Genomic DNA, 18,407 nt, shown 5'->3' with positions numbered 1-18,407 from the left:
TCTTCCTCCTTTACAGAGTCGTGAGAAACTGAAGACCAATGCTGTTACTGCTTGTGAACGTCTAGGGAAGTACAGGATGCCATTTGCATGGACTGCGATATATGTAATGAATGTCATTGATGGTGTCAACAGTTTAGAAAGAGAAAGCGGAAGTGACAGAGAAAACACAGGATCGTATAGCTTAGGTAATTTTTTCCACTTTTTAATGTAAAATATATTGTTCTGCCAAACAAATATCTCATTATCTGCCATTTTATCTTTAATGTAATAAGATTCCCAATCACAAGCTAGATGTTGATTGACTCCTGAAGAAAAAAATGATGATGATTATGATAATGAAGAATTCATGTGCAACAAAAATAATTCATTTCAAACATTTACATTGTTTGACTGTATGATGGGTTGGATGAGAGAATTCTCATAAGGACAATTGAAAGGAATTTCTCTCTCTCTCTCTCTCTCTCTCTCTCTCTCTCTCTCTCTCTCTCTCTCTCCCTCCCTTAACTGTGAAGCAGCCATAGATGTTAACTATGTTGTGCACAGCAGCATGTGCTACCCAAGGGTGGTCAATCTTTCCCTTGCCCACAGTTCAGTAGTAGCCATGCATACAGGTCTACAGATGATTCCTATACAGACCCACATAAAAAGCTGTGCAGTAGTTGTAATGGATTAGGTATGTTGCTTTCAAATGTTTGTGAAGAGATGGGCTGTATCAGTGAGATGACTGGAATAGTGTGTGTTCATTACTGGTCAGTATATGCATCTACTTGCAAGATGTATGGAATACATTCCCCAGTGTACTTTACAGATAATGGTTAGGACCTGATGCAGATGACAACCTGATCTCATTTGCAGGAAGAAACTAGGAGAATGCATTGAACAATTATTAGAAGATGGAAATAAGCTCTGGGGTTCTAGGGACATTGGGAGAATGCTGTGAGACTGGCCATCTTGCACATACGGTAAGCTCCCAGTTGTCCGGATTAATGTGTATCAGAGACAGCATGAATAACTGAAAAAACACAATAATGCAAAATACATGTTTTTTTTGAGGAACTGCTATTTTGTGTTTTTACAAAATGTGCTACCTGTCACATCCAAAAACCACTGCATTACTTGATGTTACTGGCCAGAAACAGTGTATTGGAGAGTATCAGATTTTAGCTTCCAGAAAATTGACTGGCAAACATATAGACAAGAATCTGGCTGCAGACAGGTTACAGGGGTGGAGTCCTTGCAGATATCGGAGGACAAATGGGAAGCAACTGAAAAATATTTCTGGGATGTCCAGTGGGAAAGCAGAAGGCACCTGCATAATAGTGTATTCTAAATAAAAATAATATTATAAATAATACTATGATTCTTACAGAATACTTCAGGGTCAGTTTTTTTAGTTTTTCAAAAATCACCTAACTGTGGACAGATAATCTGCTCTCAGTCAGGAGCTTGTTGTAGTTATAAATGCACTGCAGAGTGTGGTCCACTACTTTTATGTAAATGATGCATTGGGCATTTAATGGATTGACTGTACGTGGTTGATCATCTCACTGACAATGTCCATTGAGCAATCAAAATTGGCATTAGAGCACCACCAGTATGTGGGGCAGAGTATTAATATTGGTGTGACAGATGTTGGATTGAGAATATTGCTGTAGTTGTAGTTACTTAATACTAATGCCTCAAGTTGTAGCTGTAGTGTTGTGGTCTCCGTAACATGTCAGTCATATCCAAAAATATTCATTAGGAGCTTGTGATCTGTAATCAGTGTGACAAGTGCCCTGTAAACATAATCGCCGTGTGAGGTGGCTCAGCGTTTAGCACTTTGGACTTGCATTTGGGAGAAAGATATTTCAAATCTCTGGCCAGCCACCCAGATTTGTGTTTTCCTTGATGTTCTCCATCTCCAATGTCCTCATTGTTGATGATACATTAAACTCTTAATTTTCCTCCCTAAAAATATAATTATGGAATTTTATGCTAATGCTCATTTTTCCAACCTGTGAATAGTTCATTTAAGTCATTACGGCAGTATTGTCATCACTGTACTATACAAGATTTCCGCTTAATAATGACATGATGAATTAAAGCAATAGAAGTGAAGTTTTCCTGGTGTAAAGAGTAATGCATTACATTGTGGGATTGTAGCACAATGATGTCAACATCTTGCCACAGTATTTTGGCTGACAACAATTCAGTCATATTCAGATGAGTGACACTGTGTCAAACACACTCCTGAAGATGGCTGAATGGCTGTCAGCTGAAATTTCATGGCAAGATGTCAACTTCGTCTGGATGTGATCCTAAAATCTCATGGAAAAGTATTTAATATCTGTCAAGAGGATTTTGCCCCAAAGGGTTCTTTGAGTGGTAATCTTATTAACATCTGTGCCACCTGAAATGAAATTTCTAGGTAGTTTGATAATGATGTGAGGGTGGAGGTTACCATCAGGTATTGGATGGTCATGAAATGGAAATTCATTGACCACATCCTATCCTGTTTTGACAATAGAGTCCAAGAGCTTGACTGCTGGCTTGATAAGCTGTCACTTATCTATGTTGCAACACAGACTTGTCTGCAGTAGTTATATAAGAAGAAAATATTGCAAGGATTGTGCTAGTTAACTATGATGTTATTGAGGTATTTTATACATTGATGTACATTACATACGAGGGTAAGTCAATTATTAGCCGTAAAGTAGGTATAAAATTTTATTGTAACCAAATAGGAAACTTACAAGAACATCATTTTATGACATAGTCTCCTTGTGTTTCAATGCACTTGGTCCATCGTTGTACAAGCTTCGTGATGGCCTCATAAAAGAAGGTTCTAGGTTGAGCTGTGAGCCAGGAATGCACCACTTCTTTCACTGCTTCATCTGAGGCAAATCGATGGCCCCGTAATGCCTGTTTGAGTGGACCAAACAAGTGATAGTCAGAAGGGGCAAGATCAGGACTACATGGAGGATGATCCAGTACTTCAAATTTGAGTTTCTGGAGCATTTCAGCAGTGTGGGCAGCAGTATGCAGACGGGCATTGTTGTGCAACAACACAGCACCTTTTGACAGCAATCCTTGGTGTTTGCTTCAAATTGAAGGCTTTAGCCTGGCAGTAAGCATCTCACTGTAATGTACACTGTTTATTGTTGTGCCCCTTTCCCCATAATGTTCCAGTACTGGACCTTGTGCGTCCCAAAAAACTATAAGCCTCAGTTTTCCTGTGAGTAGTTGGGTCTTGAATGTTTTCTTTTATGGTGAATTTGGCTGTTTCCATTCCATACTCTGCTGTTTACTCTCCGGCTCATGATGGTGGATCCATGTTTTGTCGCCAGTAACATCCTGTCTAAGAAGTTGTCCCCTTTTGTTACCATAGCGAGCCAAATGTTTTTTGCAGATGTCCAAGCACGTTTGTGTATGCAACTGTGTGAGTTGTTTTGGGACCCATCCTGTACAAACTTTATGAAACCCAAGTCTGTTGTGGATGATTTCATTGGTAGAACCATAACTAATTTGCAGACGATGTGCAACTTCGTCAATAGTTAATTGTCTGTCTAAGAGAATTATTTCATGTTAATGCTCAATGATTTCTTTATTTGTGGCAGTAAACAGTTGTCCGGCTCCTACATCGTGTGTGACACTTGTGCAACCATTTAGGAATTTTTCAATCCATTCGTAGACACTCTATTGTGGCAAAACACTGTTCCTGTACTGTACTGAAAGTTTTCGATGAATTTCGGCCTCTGATACACCTTCTGACCACAAAAAAACAAATCACTGAATGTTGCTCTTCTTTGGTGCAAATAGGCAGTGGAGCAGCCATGATTAACAGCACGGCAGCGACAACAAAACTAACCTAGCAACTTGAAAATTGCAAAGATATAACAACAAATATACAAAGTATGCATCATCAATGTAAAATGACAGTTCTACCAAAATAAGCAAAAATATAACTAAATTGCTGATAATAATTGACTTACCCTCGTAAAATCATTTCTGGAAAATACTGGGAAGTGTGCAGTGCACTTGCAATAGTGAAGGGCAGCGTACAATATTAGCAGAAGCCAAAACGAAATGTAAATGGTTATCAAATTCTGTGATTCTTGATCTAGAGATAACTGAAAATTTTACTTCAACTGAATTAATTTCTGAGAAGTAGCAACTGCCTGTCGTACAGGAAAAAACTCCTCTGAACATGACAAAACGTAAGCATCTGTGATGGACTGGACTTGGAAAGTTGCCTTGAGATTGCCATAGATTTGCACAGAACAGTCTGATTTAACAACTACTATGATTCTGACAGCTCAAATAGTGGACAGAATTTCACATAGTTTCTCTTTTACGAATTAATTTAATGTATTTCAAACCATGTTGTGAACAGTATATGTTACAGGATGTACCCTAGACAAAGGTCGGATGGCATTAACAAGAAAGGAGGTATGAACACTCGAAATTTTTTGTGCCTTCAAGGTCCTATTGCAACAGGGAAGGGAAGTTTATGCTTATGTTTATTTTGTTAAATTTTTAACATCAGATCACACCCATATTGAATTGACTGCAATAAACTGAAACGTGTTAAATGAATGCAGCACATATTGTTTGAGGTGATATCTTATTATAATATCTGCATATAAGTGATTGCACTGAGTCTGGAGCAGATGGGACACCAAAGTTGACTTATATTTTGCAACTTGGTAGTCCATTCTTAACGAGATTTGCCTGATTTTTTTTTTCATACAGTTGGAGAATAGAACATGCTTAGACATTATATGCACTCCCTAGTACTGAGCTACGTTTTTGTGAAATTTCATGGAAATGATAGTGTTACTGATTGGCATCTGTTACTTGAGCTACCACTAAGTAGTGACATCTCTATATGGAGTAGTTCTTCCACTATTCCTGCTCACAGTCAAATACCATGAAAGCGATGAAAGTAAATAGAGCTAAAGAAGCGACAAGGACAATTGATACTCATTCTGCTCTGAATTCAGAATAATCTGTACCTTATTGAAGGTGAAATCTGCACAAACCTCTGCAACAGGACAAACAACAACACTTCTAGGTTCCCAGTTCCTCAACACCAGTTTTGTTCTAACTTCATCAAAATAAACCTAGACAGTTTTAGAATGGACAACAATATTTTATCCTTATAAAGAAGTCAAGAACAATACGGGCATTGCATAGAACCACAAAACCTGAATGAAGATAGTGAATATGAAAGAACTAATCACTGAAAACAAGATTTTCTGTGTGCTGTGACAAGGTAAGGCTCAATACTGAGAAATGTGAAGACAGTAGGTAAGATGCAGTTGGAATAAACCCAAGCAAATGACCCAATGGAAGTTACAGTTCACTCCCAAGACAGTGAATGTAGCTACAAGAGAGGTCTTGCCCAGTGTATAACAAATCATAGTACGATTATTGTTACTTCTAACATTGACATATATCCAGGTAGCAAACTCTCAACAAGTGTGCTGTGCAATGTGACCATCCTTGTTGAATTATTGTCCTTCTTTGTATCTGTTGATGAGGAAGCACTGTTGGCGCTTTATGCTGATGACCTACTGCTTCACACACACACTATTCTTAAAGGTTACACTACAAGTCAAAAGAGCATTGTAATGTAAATGAACTTCGCAATTGTCAAAGATGGCAACACAACTTACATTTTAGACAAGACAAAGTAACCCCTAAACAAATTTCCAAATGGTTATACGTGATACTATTTTGTCTTTCATTGTCTCATGAAAATTTTGTCAAAGAAACTGAAATATTAAAACAGTTATTATAATGGAGTATCATACCAATACAGGTATCAATAAAGAAACTGACCTAACAGTTATTCAGTAAACCAAATCACTATAGTAAGTTCAAGCAGTCTGGACTATATAGAGTCAACTGCCAGAACTGTGACTGCTTATGTGTAGTTCAGGCTTGGAGGATTTTTTCATACTAGATTCAAAGAACACTTTGCTGCATTCCATCTAAAACATAAGAAGTTAGCAATCACAGACTATCTAGCAGAAAAATGCCACAAAACGGACTACATAGAAACAGACTGAAAAGTATAATATATTTATCTGAAAGATCTCAAACTAGACAATTTTGAAACCATTTAAAAACACAAGTGTCTCATGTCACATTCTTAAACTACTTCAATGAATAGATTAAAAATAAATGCACCAGAATACTAAAGAAATTAAATTAATTCTTCAAATGTTCAGTGGTATTCATCTCGGGCGATCTGGATGGTGAAATCATTCGCTCAAATTGTCCAACCCAATGTTCTGACATGGTGCATTGTCATCCATAAAAATTCCATCATTGTTTGGGAACATGAAGTCCATGAATGGCTGAAAATTGTCTCCAAGTAGCCAAACATAGCCATTTCCAATGAATGATCAGTTCAGTTGGACCCCACGACCCAGTCCATTCTATGCAAACACAGCCCACACCATTCTGGAGCCGCCACCAGCCTGCACAGTGCCTTGTTGACAGTTTAACTCTATGGCTTCATGTGGTCTGTGCCACACTCGGCCCCTATGATCAGCTCTTACCAAGTGAAATCGGGACTCATCTGACCAGGCCAAGGTTTTCCAGTCGTGTAGATCCAACCGATATGGCCACAAGCCCAGGAGAGGCGCTGCAAGCAATGTTGTGCTGTTACCGTACAGCACTGTCCTAATGGATACATACGTTGTATGTCCCTCATTGATTTCTGTGGGTATTTCACACAGTGTTGCTTGTCTATTAGCACTGAAGACTCTAAGCAAATGCCTTTGCTCTCAGTTGTTAAGTGAAGGCCATTGGCCATTGCATTATCCTTAGTGAGAGGTAATGCCTGAAATTTGGTACTCTTGGAACAATGTTGACACTGTGGATCTCGGAATATTGAATTCTGTAATGATTTCTGAAATTGAATGTCCCATGCATCTGGTTCAGATAACCATTCTCTGTTCAAAGTCTGTTAATCCTCATCATGTGGCTGTAATCATGTTGAAAACCTTTTCGTGTGAATCATCTGAGTACAAATGACAGCTCCACCAATGCATTGCCCTGTTGTAACTGGTGTACACAATACTACCGGCACCTGTATATGTGCATATCACTATCCCATGAGTTTTGTCACCTCAGTATATAATACAGCTGAAGCCACAGCCCATTAAGTAATACACCCATTTTGCAGTGGCAATGGGGAATGATGAGAATTGATCACTTGCAACATTTCAGTATGCATATCAGTAAATTAGTTTAAGAAGCTTTGTTGTGATCTAACTGGCAAAGGAGGAGGAGCAACATTATCAATTAAATGAAACATACTTAAAATCCTTCATGTATTTTTTCCATAATTTTACACGTTTTTTTTATTAAAATTTACTATAATTTTATATATAGGAGTATTTTCATATTGACACAGCAAAGGCTGTCCTTCAGTGGTTAACTGAAGTTCTGAAGATTAAGCTGCTAAGAAAAGAGACTATGCATATCATAAAATTTTGGAAAATTGTTTCAGCTCATGTGTAGTGCAAACTATTTGGTTTAGATTCATTATTTCAACTCCACATTTGTATTGTTTATTCCCAGCTGTGACACATAACAAATGTCTGATAACTTTGATAAAAGGATGAACTTGGGAACTGATGTGAGTGCCAATCCAAAAGCATCACATTCTTGTTAGATTTTGCTAGGATACATTTTCTGTCTCGTGTGGTACAAAAAGAATGTACATGTTTAGTAGTTGAATGGAAAAAGACAAAATAAAGGAAAACAGGAAAATAAAAATACATGCAAAAGGTGCTGCAGAGTGTTTATTTTCAGTGCTTTCCTGTTTCCTTTCTTGTCGAGAATTATGTGACAGTTTGTCACTACTAACAAATATTTTCACCTGATTTCAACATCAGTGACGTGTAACATTAGATCAATTAATGCCTCTCGTCATTATAAATTATTGATCAAGCTGTTCCCTGAGGCACTAAAAGCAGATCAAAATCGTGTGAAATGACGTGCTAATGACACTGCACGATATGATCACTTTCCAAGGAGGGGAAAAGTTCTTGTTTTGTTAACTGAGAGCTACACTTCTCTATTCTGTTAAGTCTTTTGGCTTACTTAAGACAGCATGCAAAAGAATTGTGATTTATTTCTACAGACCGAAAATCTAGCAGCAACAGCTTTGACCAGTTCAGAAAACGTGCAAGTGATATGGGGTCTTTAACAAGAAGAGGATCATTAGAAAGGCGCAGCAACTTGGAAAAGCGTCGTAGTTGGTCTCCTGATGACTTTGGTTCCAATCTTGATACTTTTCGTCCAGTCACCATTACTGTGTCTAATTTTTTTAAGCAGGTCAGTACCAAATACTTTTTAGGTCAGAACTGAGGAAGTACTGTTATTGGTGTTCAGTGTATTGAAAACCAATGTAAGTGATTTTTTGTGTGTGTATGTGTGTGTGTGTGTGTGTGTGAGAGAGAGAGAGAGAGAGAGAGAGAGAGAGAGAGAGTGCAGGAATGGTTTGCGCTGTATTTATAATCCCCTCCTCCACCTTTTCTACCTCCCCCTGCCCCTTCACCCCACATCCACCGCCGCAGTTTCTCTCTCTAAAGAAATAAGGATGGTAATGAAATGTTTGCAAAGTATTCTGGAAATTAATGAGTGATTGATTATTTTCAAAAATAGTATATAAAAAAGTAATTTGTAACAGTTGAAATGATAACTGTATTTGGGTTTGAAAAAATACAGGTTCTTGAGCTGTGCACTGTTCATCACCACCAGTCCTCAATCATCTACATCCACGTACATACTCCACAATCCACTATACAGTGCACGGTGGCAGTATCTTGTACTATTGTTACTCATTTGCTTTCCTGTTCCACTCACTAATGGATCAAGGGAAAAATGGCTGTTCTCTATTACCACAAGTTCTGTGCATGTTCAGTGACCACTATACAACACAGTGGTGAAATGTGTATCAGGGAGAGAGGTGTATTTAGCTGGATCACTTCAACCGTGACAATGTACAAGTCTTTATTGAGTTTAATTATGTGCAAAAGGGAATCTTGGCGATGAGCAAAATGGTCATTAGTGGAAAACTTCTGGGGCACCAGCTGCTTCAGTTATTTTAGTGGGAATGAATTGGTTTCCAGTTCTTCATCTGAAAGCCTTCCCAAAAGGATGGGTATACCATTTTGGACCATTACAGTACTCAATGAAGTGGGCTGTCAACGCTGGATGTGGGCTCTCTACTCTCGTTGGTTGCAGTGTGGAGTGGATTGATGCCTATTAGGTGCTGAGCACAGGGCACTAGTAGAACAATGCTAAGACATCAAACATTTATTGTCCATAAAATACAATCGGTGATGTATTGACATTCCAGGCAACTAGTGCTGGCAGGTGTGCCAGCAACAGGTGTCCACCGAGGTATGTGCTGACCAGAACTTGACCCCCAGCCGCTGTGATGGTGCCTGAGTCAGTGGCGTCAGCACCATTCTCGTCATAAGGACACTGACCTCACAGAGTTATCGCACCATGATGATCGCACTGTCGGAGGTGGCTGACAGCTTCAGATGTGGGTGATGGAGTATGTGTGCACACACTGTAGACAGCACACAGGAAATGCAGACTGTGACAGCAGAGTCTGCTCTCAGGAGCAGGAGGTGGGCAGCTGAGACTGCACTCCTCCCACAATGATGGAAGAGTGGCTGCTCATGCCCACACAGGAACTGGAGACCATCAGAATCGAAGGCGCCTGTAGTAGGACCCTCAAGTGACCCAATGATCAGACTCAGCATCTATGGTGGCACTGCATCTTACAGCATCTGAGACTCCCACAATGGGGTTTGCTGTTCCATAGGATCTTACAGACAGCTAGATGAGCAATTGGAAGACTGACATAGGACCCTCCTCCAGGCTGGTCGGCTGCAAACTGAGATACTTCCTCTGGAAATGTGTAGTATTTATGCAAGACAGGCCCATGTTCATTATGGTACCATGGGCAAGTGACATCACTTGGCCTGCTTTTCCTATCTGGCAAGCTTTCCTGAATGCTCGGTGATGTCCCAACTTTACATTTCAGGTACTCTGGCTGGTGTATTTTGTAGCATCAGGATACTGAATAGTTACTCTTGCATCTGGCTTACACTTTGTTACTTAGCTGTGTGTGGTCACCAGAATGATAACACCTCTCTCCCTATCACATAGTTGTTGCATTGGCATCTCAGACCACCCAGCTAATATGATATGTAGGAACTGGCATTTTAGTGCAGCCATAATGTCTGCAGTATCAGCAGTCTCCCTATGTTGAAACTCCACCATGGTGTGTGGGACTGCAGGACCCACCTATTTAAAAATATTTTACATGGTGCACCTTGTGGGAATTAGGCGGGCTATCGAAGGCTTTAGGATCAGGGTTAGTCCACACTTCTGCACCAAGGTCAATGAGTTGCCACTTAGCATGTGGTGGCAACGTTTTGTGATAGGCAAACCTATCAGACAATAGCCACATGATAGATATTTGCACACCATACCATTGCTGCCCACTGACGGAGTGTTATTTCTGTAATCGACCATGACCAACATGAGATTTTGGAGTCCATGTAAAGGACTGCCTATTATTAACTGATACGGTTCATTTCAAAATTGTACACTAAATTTGGAGTAGATCTCCATCTCGGTTTCTTAAGAGGTACAGGACTATTTCATGTTTGACTAACTTAATGCAGGAGTGCACTCCAGATTTAACTTTTAAGGCCATATTTCATCTTCCTTTTTTTTACATGTCTCAGTTTTAATATGGTATATGCTGACAATTTGAAGCAAGGGGATGCTGCTTTGGCTTTCCAGTTGTTTTTCCCAACTATATCTGAGGGATTTGTCATGTCAAAAAGTTGACTTACAGTTCCTATTTTCATTCATTAGTGTCTTTTGGTTGATATTCTGGTGTAATATGAAGTTGAAAATGCAAGTGTTTGTTGCACAGATGCATGTAATAAGAATAATGCACGTTGCCTACACCAAAACCTCATGTAGAAAGTTCTTTAAACAATGGATGTACCTACAACAGCCATACAGTACCTTTACTCCCTTAAAAAGTTCATTTTCAGAAGTCACATTTTGAAAAAGGCTGTAACATTCATAAATATAATACTTTGTGTGTGGCACAAAAGGGGTGGCATATTAAAAAAAAAAAAAAGTTTGGCCACTTACCCATTGTACTCCAAATTTAGTTTCTCTTTTCCTATTCATCACTGCCTTTGTTTACAGTTACTGACCTGTTTCTTAGAATGTAAGTTAATTCTTGGTATCTATATGTACATTGACAAAACTTAAAAGCATATGTCATTTAGTATTCATTATTAACAAGATTGACTCTTCTTATATTCCATTTCAACAGGCTATCTGTAATGATGATCCTGTATCACAACTAATTTGCTTACTATATTAATGATATTCCCGTACTTTTAGTGTACGAGGGGCATTTGAAAAGTCCGTGAAAAAATAAAAACTACTTACATGTTTGGGATAAACCTTTTTTATTTTTTGACATAGTCTCCTTTTAGACTTATACACTTCGTCCAACATTGTTCTAATTTGTTGATCCCTTCTGAATAACAGGAATAGTTCAAGTCTGCCAAATAGCTATTTGTTGCTGTAATCACCACCTCGTTTGAATAAAATCTTTGGCCTGCCAGCCATTTCTTCAAATTAGGGAACAAATAGTAGTCCGAGGGAGCCAAGTCTGGAGAATAGGGGGGATGTGAAATGCGTTGGAATCCTATTTCCATTAATTTTGTGACCACAACTGCTGAGGTGTGTGCTGGTGCATTGTCGTGATGGAAAAGGACTTTTTTGCAGTCCAATCGCCAGCATTTTTCTTGCAGCTCAGTTTTCAAACAGTCCAATAATGGTGAATAATGTGCACCTATAATAGTTTTACCCTTTTCCAGATAGTTGATGAGGATTATCCCTTGTGAATCCCAAAAGACAGTCGCCATAACCTTTCCAGCTGAAGGAATGGTCTTCGCCTCTTTTGGTGCAGATTCTCCCTTGGTAACCCATTGTTTAGATTATTATTTGGTCTCAGGAGTATAGTAATGTATCTACAGTGATGAAATGACACTTCAAGTTCTGTGGATTCTTGCTGAACAGCTGCAAACCATTCTTGCAACACTTCACACGATTCCCTTTTTGGTCAAGCGTGAGCAATGGTGAAACCCATCTTGCGGATAGCTTTCTCATATCCAAATGTTAATGCAAAATATTATGTTCCCATTCATTCGAGGTGCACACAGCACTAGCAATCTCACACACCTTAACTCTTCTGTCACCCATCACCATATCATGGATTTTATCAATGATTTGTGGAGTCATAACCTATACAAGGCATCCAGAATGTTCAGCATCACTTGTTCCCATATGGCCACTTTGAAAATTTTGAAACCACTTATAAACTGTTCTAATAGAAGGTGCAGAGTCCCGGTAATGTTTATCAAGCTTATCTTTAGTCTCCTGAGACGTTTTGCCTTTCATAAAGTAATGTTTAATCACCACACAAAATTCTTTTTCGTCCATTTTTTGACAATCACTCGACTTCCTTGATTCACACGAATGCCAAACACAAAGAAATAGACCAATATGGCTGAAACTTGGTGTGTGTTCTTTCCAAAGATGTTACTAAGTAAACATGACCTCGATACGTGCCGGTGATGCCATGTCTCTGACTTTGCATGGACTTTTCAAATGCCCCTCGTATATAACGAGTTTTGGCCTCACACAGCCATTTTCAAGTGATGTCAAATACCTTGTACAGGCAACCTCCACCTTAGTGTTCAACATATGTCTAATCTGTTACCAAATTGTGCACTGACCAAATACATATATCTGTGCATGTATGTGCGTGGATGATATGTTTTCTTTATGATGACAAAATTGTTTTTCTGAGTTACATTTGTAATGATTCAATTTTCACTGTGCCGCATAATTTGAATTTTCTTTACATATGTATGTGGGCTATTGTGCTATTGTCAGCCACATCTCCTTTGTTTATTGTAGGCCAAAAGTGGAACACTTCATAGTTCTTATAACCACTTCAAGTGGCTTGAGAATACGTCATTCTCGTTCATTATTTAAATCAAATTTTTTGTCATCAAAGTTAAACAACACAGAAAACAGTTAAAAATTCTGATTTTCTTATCTTGTTAAGTGTGTTATTATTTGTTAATATTGGCAACTGTTTAATATGGGTAACCTTGTTGAGTGGGTCCTTAGATGAGGAATGAAAGTTTACTTATGTCATTCATTTCTGAGCTTGAGGATCAATTCTTCAATTCTAATGCTTATTATTTTATCCATGCTAATGGTGACTGAGAACTACAGCTGTGGATTAAATCATTTGATGAACTACAGTACCTAGCCACTCTTTATGCCATGATATAGAGGGTGATTATAATTAAAGTTAAACTTTCAAACCGTTGTAGAAAAAACACCATGGTCAGAACATCATCGAATTGCAATGGAATATTATCAGAGGAGGAGGAAAATGTGTGGCAGAAGAAAAATAGAGTCACAAAATATAACAATAGATTGTGCTGTAAGCATCATAATTTAATAGTGGTAGACTACAAATGACAAATGAATCATCCAACAATGCCTAACGTGTACATTTGACGTTAAACAAATTGTACTACCCAGTGTGCATGGGTGTACTGATGTGATACTGTTAGTTACAGAAGCCCATCCACCACAGCAGGGTTGTATCATATCGGATGGGAAAAATCTGTTTTTAGTTGTCCTGAGACAAAAAACGGCATAAAAAGCATCAATCACATTGGTTTTTAATTGTCGTGAGGCCAATAACTGCATAAAAAGCATCAATCAAAATCGAATCGGGTTATTAATGTCCCTGTGACTGGTGCAAAACATGTTCAAAATGCTGTCCACCATTTTCTGCAACAAGCTGAAATCAAGAAATAGCGTGTTGCACAACTGATCAAACTGTTTCCAGGGTCATGTTCAGAATGTGTCGCACAATGCATGCCTTCAATGCAGCTAAGTTTTCAATCAGAGCATTGAACACATCATCTTTCAGATAGCCTCACAGCCAGAAGTTGGACAGATTAAGATCAGGGGATCAAGACGACCAGGCTGTAGGGAAATGTTCTAGCATTTCTGAAATGGTGCTTCAGCAGCTGCTTAACTGGATTTGCAATGTATGGAGGTGTGCCATCTTTCATAAAAATGATCCCATCCACGTATCCATGCTGTTGGAGAGCGAGAATGATGTGATTGCACAGACGCTTGTAGCGCATACCAGCGACAGTACAGGTAACAGGACCGGAAGCACCTGTCTCTTCAAATAAATATGGCCGTATGATAAATGATGCCATAAACCTGCGCCTCACAGTGAGTGACCTTTTCAGGGTGAAATGGTACTGGTTGATTTGCATGTGGAATTTCTGTTTCCCATATTCGACAGTTCTGTGTATTGACATATCCTGTCATGGAAGTGGGCTTTGTCTGTCCACAAAATCTTTCATGGCCAATCATTGTCCACTTCCACGTGAGCAAGAAATTCTAAATCAAAGGTATCTCTTGCTGGCAGGTCAACAGGAAGCAACTCATGCACGTGGGTAGTTTTGAATGGATAGCAAAGAAGGATGTTTCATAGGATTTTACGGACCGTGCTCAAGGGTATATCCAGTGTTTGGGCAATTCTCCTAGCCCTACACATTTGCACACCACCACTCGTCTCCTCCTGCATTGCTGTAACCACTGCTTCCACTGATGTCTAATAAATTTGTTTCCTCCCTCTACCAGATTGCACACCAAAAGAACCTGTCTTTTCGAATTTCCAAATCACTTTCTCCAGACCCATGGCAGTCATGGGACCAACACCTTTTTTCAAACCCTTCAGTGTCTGGAACTTCTGCAGCAACATGTGCACAGTCATCAGTCTTGTAATACAGCTTTATAAGCAGAGCGCGATCCTGCAGTGAGACAGTCATGGCAAATGTCGCAAACGCAAAAGGAGGAAAAGCCGTATACAAACTTCAGTGGGTCGTGCGCATAACAGTTATTTTCATTTATATATTCTGACACATACAGCGTCATCTATTGATCAATTTTCACACTGTATTTTTCTTTTTTCTTCTGCCATACATTTTCCCCCTTTTTCGATAATATTCCATTGCAATTTGACGCCATTCTGACCAGTGGTGTTACTTCTATAGTGTTTTGAAAGTTTAACTGTAATTATAATCACCCAGTATTTTAGATATTCACCCACCTTCAGATAGCTTAATGCAATTGCATACTCACCATTCATTTGATGATGGCATATTGAATATTGCAGCTGTCCTTTGTTTTTTCACCATTCATAATGTGAATGAAGGCGAATACCATACCATAAGGGCATACACCACACAGTAAAAATTGTCATGTAGAGATACTATACCTATAGTTGTCATTTTATTTGGCCAGCATGTAAATTGCTGTAATTTGAGCAATTTTGATGTTAATTGATCTCTGTTGCAATTTGTTGTACCTTCCTGTCATGTATCTACTAGTATAGGAGCTACTTTTATATTGTGATGTATTTTGTCATCTGTATTTATTGTAATTTTGGTTAAAGGAAAGTGATCGCTTGAGGGATGAAGACCTCTACAAGTTTCTTCAAGATTTGAAACGACCATGTTCTGTTATTAAAAAGTTAAAATCAATACCTGGGACATTGAAACTTGATATTTCGCCATGCCCAGAAGAATTAAAAAACTGTCTGACTCCAGAATTAGCAAAACTTAAACCATTTCCAGGTATTTTTTACTGCAGTTCTTCTTTTTGTATTAAGTTCACTGTAGAAAAATACTTATTTTGTTTCCTGTATAATCACTTTAGTTCTGATGGTGTATGGAGAAAAGTTATCTGTAGTATTTATTGAGAATCATTACATTCCATTGTATGAGACCGAAACATCCCTGTTGATTTATGTGACCATAACCCAATGGTTTAAGCTGATTGGTATGGGTACAGGGAATACTGCAACAGGTTCCGGGCTGCTATTATATTCATGGAATATAGGTTTTTTTTGCAATAATTAAGGTCACTGTGAGTGTGCACTTGAAAACTGATGTATTCTCATTAAACACAATGGGAGACAGTCATTACCTCTATCTTGTGGGCCTACCCACATCTAATCTCAACACGGGTCCCATACATCAAAATACCATCACACAGTATCATTGTAAAGTGCACATGTGCTCCTCGCTGCAGTCCATTGGTCGGCATGGTAGATGCGAACTCACATTATCAGCACTTCATATTTTTGTATCCAGTTTTTGGTTAGAAGAAAAACTGCTTGTCACTAGTTGGTATAATTTAACGATTTACTGGGGATGAGTCAGTGCTGATGGGAGGGTGACACTGAACCGATACAGTACTTGTAATCCACATTCTGCTACACCATCACAACTACTGATCATGTGCAACATGATTACTTGCAGTTAAAACTTACTACACAACAGGTCTCATAGAGTCATGTACACGAAGGAGTTAAGTGTGTGTGTGTGTGTGTGTGTGTGTGTGTGTGTGTGTGTGTGTGTGTGTGTGTGTGTGTGAGAGAGAGAGAGAGAGAGAGAGAGAGAGAGAGAGAGAGAGAGAGATTACAGTTTTCAGTATGCTGAAAATGAACATTTCTCTTTCTGTGTATCCAACACTAGCACAACACACTATTCAATGACACACATATGCAGAAATTGGGTAGAAATTTAAACTGTTTCCAGCTCATTAATCCATCAGTTACAGTGTTGTTCAGCTGATGTTTCTGAACATCAGTTTTTTAGAAAATTTCAATATGTTATTTTGTTGTATCAAATTCAATTATTGCTGTTCTCAAATTTACCCACAAAATGGTTTTCAGTATTCATGATTTAGATTTTGCAGTTGTACAATAAGGAGAATAAGGACAAAAATGTGTTTCAAACCTGAGTATTCAGTTCAAAACAGTTTGAAGAGACCAACAATGAACAAAAAGTATCAACTGAAATTTGGTCAACAGAGGCTTTTCTCTGTAGAATACGGGAATGTTAATGAAAGTAAGATAATAACATTAAATGAATTTTCAGTTGGTGCCTTGCAGAACATGATAAAAATATTAAATAAGAATCATTTCCTAATGTTCTGCAAAATTATATTTATTAGCTCAAAGACCAGCTTTAGGCTTCTTTGGTCATTGTCAGGTAACAACTGAATGTCATGAACGCAGGTAAAATGATGTGTGAGTTACTAGGACATTATTTATTCAGAAGATACAAAAATGGCGAAATGTAGAGTGCTTACATTAACATCATCACTGTCAGAGCATTTAGTCATACCAAAAGAAATTTCACAAACATATGAAAATTGTGAATATAATAATAAAGGTCGTGGAAAGTTCTTGTCGAATGTAAAAACCTTAGGATTAAAGAAGACCACTCACCAAAAAGCAGAAGCATTGAGTTGTCAATAAGCACATGCAAAAGAAAGTAAACTTACTAACTTTTGGATTTATCCCTTGATGAGATTGTGTAAAACACACGCATGCACGCTCTCACGCACGTAAGCATGTGCATACACATGACTGGGCCCCTGCATGGTGCCAGCTTTTGTGTGTCCCTATTGACAACTCAACACTTCTGCTTTTCAGTGAGTTGTTTTCTTCAATCGTTGATGGATATAAGAATAACATACATTTAACAGCAAATCGGTGGTCTCAGAGCTCATTACAATGTACAATCAGTTGACAATGAATTATAACACAGTCACTTTACCGTATATGGAATTCTAGTGACTAAAAGTGCTACAAGCTCATACTGTGTGAAAACTTTGTCACATAATTATTATAACAAATAGTTTTTAGCAATACTTTTCACCACTTTATATAGTTTACCAGTTGCTTGGTTCCTTATGTTATCGCATTACTTCCACCAATGTCTGCTTCACAAAACTAGAATTTTCTATTTATCATTGAGTCTATCATTGTGATCTACAAGACACATTCTTACTCAGAAATCAGTTGTAGTTTGAGGAATTGATAAAATAATCTGATACTTGAATATATGTAACCATTTTAGGATGTTGGAAGGTGTGGATGAGATAAAGAACACACTGCTTGAGCAGAAGTCTCTGGAACATGCAAATACACAATCCTCAAAAATCTTTGACATAGAGAGATCATTTGGTCCCAAACTGAACCATCTACATTTGTATCTACATCTACAGCCACATCCGCATAAATTCTTTGCAAGCTACCAAATGGTGCATGGTGGAGGGTACCATGTACCACTATTAGACATTCTCTTTCCTGTTTGACTCTCAGGTGGAGAATGGGAAAAACGACTATCTGTATGCATCAGTATGATTTGCTAATGTCTCTTATTTTGTCTTTG

The 18,407-nt window shown here is 38.4% G+C and overlaps 1 protein-coding gene across 1 annotated transcript in view; it reads left to right on the top strand.

The window, feature by feature from the left end:
* The window catches only part of LOC124721982 (dedicator of cytokinesis protein 7), a 274,882-nt gene that overhangs the window by 81,473 nt on the left and 175,002 nt on the right, over positions 1–18,407 (top strand). Inside the window, exons 8-10 of the mRNA XM_047247149.1 lie at positions 17–185; positions 8,144–8,337; positions 15,617–15,797. Coding sequence (XP_047103105.1) covers positions 17–185; positions 8,144–8,337; positions 15,617–15,797 — 544 coding nt within the window. The remainder of the gene's footprint in view (positions 1–16; positions 186–8,143; positions 8,338–15,616; positions 15,798–18,407) is intronic.

The sequence above is a fragment of the Schistocerca piceifrons genome, chromosome X, assembly GCF_021461385.2.
Source record: "Schistocerca piceifrons isolate TAMUIC-IGC-003096 chromosome X, iqSchPice1.1, whole genome shotgun sequence".
In the NCBI taxonomy this organism is placed as follows: Eukaryota; Metazoa; Arthropoda; class Insecta; order Orthoptera; family Acrididae; genus Schistocerca; species Schistocerca piceifrons.
This window is presented reverse-complemented; position numbering and strand designations above follow the sequence as displayed.